The sequence below is a fragment of the Hemiscyllium ocellatum genome (assembly GCF_020745735.1).
Source record: "Hemiscyllium ocellatum isolate sHemOce1 chromosome 27 unlocalized genomic scaffold, sHemOce1.pat.X.cur. SUPER_27_unloc_1, whole genome shotgun sequence".
Lineage (NCBI taxonomy): Eukaryota > Metazoa > Chordata > Chondrichthyes > Orectolobiformes > Hemiscylliidae > Hemiscyllium > Hemiscyllium ocellatum.
In genome coordinates this window covers 4,481,742-4,489,800 of record NW_026867476.1, presented here as the reverse complement: position 1 = coordinate 4,489,800, position 8,059 = coordinate 4,481,742, and the positions used below count along the sequence as shown (strand labels likewise).

At 46.7% G+C, this 8,059-nt stretch overlaps 1 protein-coding gene across 1 annotated transcript; it reads right to left on the bottom strand.

Moving 5' to 3' along the window:
• Positions 1 to 1,397: 1,397 nt before the first annotated feature.
• LOC132807080 (gastrula zinc finger protein XlCGF7.1-like) lies at positions 1,398 to 7,714 on the bottom strand. Its single transcript, XM_060821382.1, has 2 exons — positions 7,640 to 7,714; positions 1,398 to 2,012 (listed from the first exon to the last, which is right to left on the bottom strand). Exons 1-2 carry the CDS (start codon positions 7,712 to 7,714, stop codon positions 1,398 to 1,400), a joined length of 690 nt encoding a protein of 229 aa, XP_060677365.1.
• Between the last annotated feature and the right edge of the window lie 345 nt (positions 7,715 to 8,059).

Here is an 8,059-nt window from a genome sequence, read left to right as displayed (position 1 = left end):
GGAGAGGGGAGAACAGAGACAGAAAACAGACTGAAGTTAAGACATGGAGAGACTGAGGAAGGGATACCATTCCAGTGGGTCCCAGCTTTCCCTGTGGTTTCACACACACTCCCTCTCACCCATGAGGGACAGACCCTGCTCCTGGAGTCTGTTTCACTCTAGATGATTCAGGGAGGGTGCAAAGGTGATGGAGAGTAGTTAATTGATCAAAACTGGCACCGAGATTCCAACAGTACCCACACTCATTCACTCTCACACACACGCACACACACACGCACAGACATAAACCCGCCGATACTGACCTCCTGCTCCATCCACCTGGCAGAAGGAACTATGGCTGTCAGCACCTAATTTAAATACCTTCAGGTCTATCACTTAAAGACTCTTCTGTGCCAAAATCTCAGCACATCCAGTCAGCTCCTTCTACCTAAGGCATCCCCAGGGATGGAGGCATCCTCATGAGCTGAGAGGAGGCAGGGAGGTAATGAGAGAGAAAGCAGCAGCTCAATTGTTTAGCCCAAACTATCTGTGTCTCTGTCCTCCCTTGACCGCCTCTTCACCCTCTCACACTAGCTTCAGACTTAAAATCCATACAGATACAAAGCTACAGTTTCAAACCAGCAGCAGCCACAACACATTCATTTAGACAACAGATCACAGGCTTCTGCATCCACTGAACACATTATTTCACAAGGAAACAATATTTTCACATAGATCAACACAACATGTGAATTGCACTGAAATGTACAAGTTAGCAAGTTTACTTTTAATGAGTTTGAGAATTCTGCAAATGAATCAATCTAGTTTACAAATGGTGATTACACAGACTTATTGTACAAAGTAATATGTGTTTATTAAACAGAAACCCTGATCATATACAGAGTGACATTGTCTGTGTATATCTCTGTGTACGTGTTTGTAAAAGTCAGTGATTCTCTCTCACTGTCTGGGTTGTGCTGTCTGTGTTAATGTCTTTTTTCCTGTGTTGGTGTGAGCAGCTCTGTCTGTGTATGATGAAAAACTCTGGCTGCAATGGCACACAGTCCCAAAAGCATGCCTGAAAGTCTCTTTATGGCTGTCTGTGAATCTGATTTTGTGCCTGTGTCCTTGTGTTTGTGTGCCCAGCTCTGCCTGCAATGGGACACACTTTGAAAGAATGAATTAAAACGGGATTAATCAAAATCAGATTCTCTCTCTCTGAAAAGTAACACGATGCCACCTTCTGCTGGCTGTCCCACAAGTGCCACATTTCCATCTTCCACTGAATTGGTTTCCTGATCCTCCTTTGTGGTGGTGATGGTGGGGGGGGGGGGGGGGGGTAGATCGATCCATCAGAATATTTCATTGAGAATAGCAGCAACATACAGCTGCCTGCAGGCAAGTATGAACTTGAAGTCTCAGAGGTTGAGATGACTGAGTAAATCCTTTCCCACAGAGGGAGCAGGTAACAGCTTCTCACCACTATGTATTCGCTGGTGTTTCAGAAGATTTTTTGAATGGACAAATCGTTTCCCACACAGAGAGCAGGAAAATGGCCTTTCCCCAATGTGGACGTGTTCATGTGTCAGCATTTCACGTCTGCGTTTAAAGCTTTTCTCACAATGTGAGCATTTGAAAGGTCTCTTATCAGTGTGAACCAGTTGGTGTGCCCGGAGGTTGGCTAACTGAGCGAATGCCTTGTCACACTCAGAGCAGGGGAATGGCCTCTCCCCAGTGTGAACTCGCTGGTGTGTCAGCAGGTAGGATGAGTCACTGAATCCCTTCCCACACTCAGGGCAGATGAATGGCTTCTCCTGAGTGTGAACTTGCTTGTGTCTCAGCAGGTGGGCTGACCGTTTGAATCCCTTTCCACACTCCGGACAGATGAATGGCCTCTCGCCAGTGTGAGCTTGCTGGTGTCTTGATAGGGTGGAGGAGTCACTGAAGCCCTTCCCACACTTGGGGCAGGTGTATGGCCTCTCGCCTGTGTGAGTGCGTTCATGTTTCTCAAGGTCAGGTGACTGAGTGAATCCCTTCTCACAAACAGAGCAGATGAATGGCTTCTCCCCAGTGTGACTGCGTCGATGAGTTTCCAGCATGGATGGGCATTTGAATCCTTTTCCACAGTCTGCACATTTCCATGGTTTCTCTGTGGTGCAGGTGTCCTCATGTCTCTCCATATTGGAGGATCGGTTGACTCCTCACCCAGACAGGACAGAGATACAGTTTCGCCTCACTGAATGGTGGAATGTTTTTCAGGCTGTGGAACTGGCGCAGGACCTGTCCACGGTCACTTCACTGGGCACACTGATGTTTGCAAACTTTTCCCAGAGATAAACATTGACAATTCATTGGTTTTCAACTCCTGGTGAGTTGATTCTAAGATCTTGACAGGATTTTTGTTTGGAATTTTGCTGGTAAATGTGCTTCTGTGATTTGCTGTAAAACAATTTAAAATCAGGGAAAGAGATCGTTTAAGATACTAACGGAGATTGTTGAGAATCATAGAAACCCTACAGTGGGGAAGCAGGCCCCAAGTCTGAATAGCATCCCACACAGACCCACCGCCTATCCCTGCATTCCCCATGGCTAATCCACTTAGCCTGCACATCCCGGCACATAATGGGCAATTTAGCACAGCCAATCTACCTAACCTACATATCTGTGTGTTGTGGAAGGAAACCGGTGAACATGGAAACTCCCTGCAGACAGTCACCCAAGGCTGGAATTGAACATGTGTCCCTTGAGCTGAGAGGCAGCAATGCTAATCACTGAGCCACCACGGAATTCATTAAATATAGCAATTTGTGTGAAAGACACTCAAATAGTGACCATGAAAAAAGTTACTGGATTGCTATTAAAAAGTCAACTAAATCACGAATGTCCTTGAGGGAAGGCGACCCACTGCTTGTCCTGGGCCTCACAAGACTCAGCCCTCAATGACAGCAGAGAGGGTGGAATCAGAGGAATACTTAAGGACACAATTTCCTCCATCTCCATCACAAGACTAACTGTGACAGATCCACCCCACTGTTGGTATAGTGTGTGCAATTCTGGTCTCCTTCCTTTCGGAACGATGTTGTGAAACTTGAAAGGCTCAGAGAAGATTTACAAGGATGTTGCCAGGATTGGAGGATTTGAGCTATAGGGAGAGACTGAACAGGCTGGGACTGTTTTCTCTGGAGTGTCGGAGGCTGAGGGGTGACCTTATAGAGGTTTACAAAATTGTGATGGGCATGGATAAGATAAATAATCAAGTTCTGACTCCCTAACCCCAGGGAAAAGATTATTTTCCCTGGGGTTAGGGAGTCAGAACTAGAGAGCATAGGTTTAGGATGAGAGGGGAAAGATATAAAGAGACCTAAGAGGCAACTTTTCCACACAGAGTGGTATGTGTATGGAATGAGCTGCCAGAGGAAATGGTGGAGGCTGTTACAATTACAACAATTTAAAAGAGGCATTTGTGTGGGTATATGAATAGGAAGGGTTTGGAGGGATATGGGCCAGGTGCTGGCAGGTGGGACTAGGTTGGCTTGGGATTTCTGGTCGGCAAGAATGAGTTGGACAGAAAGGTCTGTTTCCATGCTGTACATCTCTATGACTCGAAGATCAAGACCAGCAGGTATGGAGAACTACCACCTATAAACTCCACTCACAGACAGACAGACAGACAGTCCTCTTATATATACATGTCACTGTTTCTTTATTGCTGCCACCTGATAATCCTGGAACCCCTCACTGAACAGCACTGTGGGAGAAATGCGGTAAAAAAAAAATGACTGCAGATGCTGGAAACCAGATTCTGGATTAGTGGTGCTGGAAGAGCACAGCAGTTCAGGCAGCATCCAAGGAGCAGTGAAATCGATGCTTCGGGGAAAAGCCCTTCATCAGGAATAAAGGCAGAGAGCCTGAAGCGTGGAGAGATAAGCTAGAGGAGGGTGGGGGTGGGAAGAAAGTAGCATAGAGTACAATAGGTGAGTGGGGGAGGGGATGAAGGTGATAGGTCAGGGAGGAGAGGGTGGAGTGGATAGGTGGAAAAGGAGATAGGCAGATACGGCAAGACTGGACAAGTCATGGGGACGGTGCCGAGCTGGAAGTTTGGAACTAGGGTGGGGGGGGAAATGAAGAAACTGTTGAAGTCCACATTGATGCCCTTTGGTTGAAGTGTTCCGAGGCAAAAGATGAGGCGTTCTTTCTCCAGGCATCTGGTGGTGAGGGAGCGGCAGTGAAGGAGGCCCAGGACCTCCATGTCCTCAGCAGAGAGGGAGGGGGAGTTGAAATGTTGGGTCAGGGCGGTGTGGTTGATTGGTGCGGGTATCCTGGAATGTTCCCTAAAGCACTCTGCTAGGAGGCACTCAGTCTCCCCAATATAGAGGAGACTGCATCGGGAGCAACAGATACAATAAGTGATATTAGTAGATGTGAAGGTAAAACTTTGATGGATGTGGAAGGCTCCTTTAGGGCCTTGGATAGAGGTGAGGGAGAAGGTGTGGGCGCAGGTTTTACAGTTCCTGCGGTGTCAGGGAAAGGTGCCAGGATGGGAGGGTGGGTTGTAGGGGGGCTTGGACCTGACCAGGTAGTCACAGAGGGAACGGTCTTTGCGGAAGGTGGAAAGGGGTGGGGAGGGAAATATATCCCTGGTGGTGGGGTCTTTTTGGAGGTGGCGGAAATGTCGGCAGATGATTTGGTTTATGCGAAGGTTGGTAGGGTGAAAGGTGAGCACCAGGGGCGTTCTGTCCTTGTTACAGTTGAAGAGGGTGTGGTCTGAAGACGGAGGTGCGGGATGTGGACGAGATGTGTTGGAGGGCATCTTTAACCATGTGGGAAGGGAAATTGCGGTCTCTAAAGAAGGAGGCGATCTGGTGTGTTCTGGTCCTCCTGGGAGCAGATACAGCGGAGGATTTAGGAATACGGGATGGTATTTTTGCAAGGGTGGGAAGGGGTGTAATCCAGGTAACTGTGGGAGTCGGTGGGTTTGTAAAAAATGTCAGTGTCAAGTCGGTCATCATTAATGGAGATGGAGAGGTCCAGGAAGAGGAGGGAGGTGTCAGAGATGGTCCAGGTAAATTTAAGATCAGGGTGGAATGTGTTGGTGAAGTTGATGAATTGCTCAACCTCCTCGCGGGAGCCCAAGGTGGCACCAATGTAATGGAGGAAGAGTGGGGAGTGGTGCAGGTGTAATTACGGAAGATCAACTGTTCTATGTAGCCAACAAAGAGACAGGCATAGCTGGGGCCCATACATGTGCCCATGGCTCCTCCTTTGGTCTTGAGAAAGTGGGAGGATTCGAAGGAGAAATTGTTCAGGGTGAGGACCAGTTCGGCCAAATGAATGAGAGTGTCGGGGGCACAGTAGAAAGAGGTGTCCTCAAGTTGGCGTTTTGCTTTAGCGGTGTAGAGGTCAGTGTGCCAGACTACCACTGCACCCCCTTTATCCGCTGGCTTGATGGGGAGGTTGGGATTGGAGGGCTGTGTGTTGTGAGGGTGAGGGTTTGGAGTGGGGGAGGGGGGTAGACAGGTTGAGGCGGTTAATGTCCCAGCGGCAGTTGGAAATGAAGAGGTCAAAGGCAGGTAATAGGCCAGCGCAGGGTGTCCAGGTGGATGCAGTGTGTTGGAGGTGGGAGAAGGGGTCCTCGGAAGGTGGGCGGGAATCCTGATTGTGAAAGTAAGCTCGGAGGGGGAGGCGACGGAAGAATTGTTCGACGTCACGGCGTGTATTAAATTCATTGATGCGTGGACAGAGGGGGATGAAGGTGAGTCCTTTGCCGAGGACTGCTCGTTCGTCCTCAGTGAGGGGGAGGTCTGGGGGGAAATGGTGAAAACTTGGCAGGGCTGGGAGCTGGGTCACAGCCGCACAGCAGTGAATGTTGACCTCTTTAGCCTTGCTCATGTCCCAATGATAACATTTGATATAAACTAAATTACAACTATTGTTCTAAATACTTCTTCCAAAAACATATTCCTGAGCTTTGAACAGACACCTTCAGTTTAGCAATTAACCCTGGCAAGATTTGCCGCGACAGCCTCACATTGGAAGTTACTGGAGCCGATCAGTCTCAGCAAGTGCTAGGGGTTAAACCCAGCAGTTACTCCTCATTCCAACAGACAAAGGCTGGCGCAACAAGGGGGAAATCTGCAAGAAAGTCAAAGTTCTGGAAACTATCAGCAGCTCAGGCAGCATCTCTTAAGGGGAGAGTGAGAGTGAGAATTGCAGCTTACTAACCTTCGGTCTTCAAGAGCCAACCGTTCCAAAGCCTCTCCTTCTCGATGCAGGAGAAACAAAATGTTTCTTTTGGTTTGAGTTGGCTGCAAGTAAATCCTTTGACTCTCACCCCGTGTAAAAGAAATTTCCTGGGGCACAATACTAACTCCAGTACAGATAACTCCCACCAGGCTGTTCCAGAACCCACCCAATCCCTCCCTTCAGTCCTGACTCGAGCTCCAACACCTACATTGCGCATACTCTGTAAACAGCATTCATTCACCCTGATCAGTTTGAGGACCAGCCAATCACAAAATGTCAGCCTGCGCTACCCCTCTTTCTATTGGCCAGAACATGCCGTCAATCACCCAGGGACAGAAGTATGAGCAGTGCAGGAAGGACGTTCGGATCATAAGACGCATTTCCAATTGTACACATGTATTAAAAGGAAAGAAATTGAACTCCTTTCTACTTCCTCCCAGGGACAATTAAAAATAAATATATATACACATTCATGCCTGAGCTTGTGTATGTTTATTGTCCGTCCCTCATTGTCTGGAGGGCGATGAAGAGTCAACCACGATGTTGAAGGTCAGACCGGTGAAAGGTGAACTCAATGGTATTTTACAATAATTGACAGAGTCCAGCTTTTTAATGACTTAACGTTTCACCTTTCTGTGGCCTGGCGGGATTTGAACGTATCTCCCAAGGCTCATGGATGACGAGCTGAAAGTGCTTTGCTGGAAAAGCGCAGCAGGTCAGACAGTATCCAAGGAGCAGGCGAATCAACGTTTCGGGTATGAGCCCTTCTTCAGGAAAGATGACGAGTCTAGTTATAATGAGACAAAGCCACTGTCGCCTGGGACAGGAATTTCCAGCTTTGGTCAACAAGAGTATACACTGTCCCAAGGAAACCAGAATTATCTGTTCAGACTTATATCCTGAACTGACAGGAATAACTTCTGTAAAACTTCTTTCACAGCATTTTAAAAGGAGAAGATTTACAAATGAAAAGAAGCATCATAATTCCTAAGTTGACTAACCAGACTTTAAACTAATACTTACGTTAGGGAGAATAAAACCCAATGCTTTATTATTATTTAACACTGACTCTATAAAATAATGCTATTCTAATAACATTTATTAAACATTACATTAACTCAAGGCAACACAGTCTCCTCTTCTTCAATGTTTTTACTCGCTCAGATATCAAACCACTTTAATAGATTACGAGGCAAGATGAGCTTTTCTACACAATTGGTTTAATTAACAAAGGGGTTTGATGTCCATGACAAAAGAGTATTATTTATACTGAGACTTATGGATAATGATTCTTTTCAACTTCCATTGGCTTCTGGTGTCCTGGGCATGATTTAAACTAATTAGTTAAATTCAAATTGTTATCAAAATATCAAAGAGAACTCTGTTATCCATTTAACAGCCAATTGCTACATTTTACCTGACTTTTTGCTGGCTGCTGTGGCTGTACTTTAAAATTCGGAAAAACACTCTCTCTCTTAAAGTGAACATACATGTTTTCGACTTCGTAACATTTGTCCTGGACAAACACGAGGACACCAACGAGGTCACTGTGATTAAACTATGGAAATGTAGGAAGAGAATCAGCTACCCTTTCCAGCTGGAAATTAATTGAAGCAGTCACATTAGAAAGAGGCTTTTTACTGCTCTACACGTAGGAAGGGATTCCGTGTTATCCAGCTTCCAGAAGCATCTGCTTATTCACACTGAGGAGATGCTGTTCAGCTGTCCTTCCTGTGGAAAGCATTTGGGTACCACCAAGCTCACTCAGATACTGACCTGATTCCAGCCTTGGTTAAAATATGGATGAAAGAGATGAATCCGAGAGGTGAAATGAGAG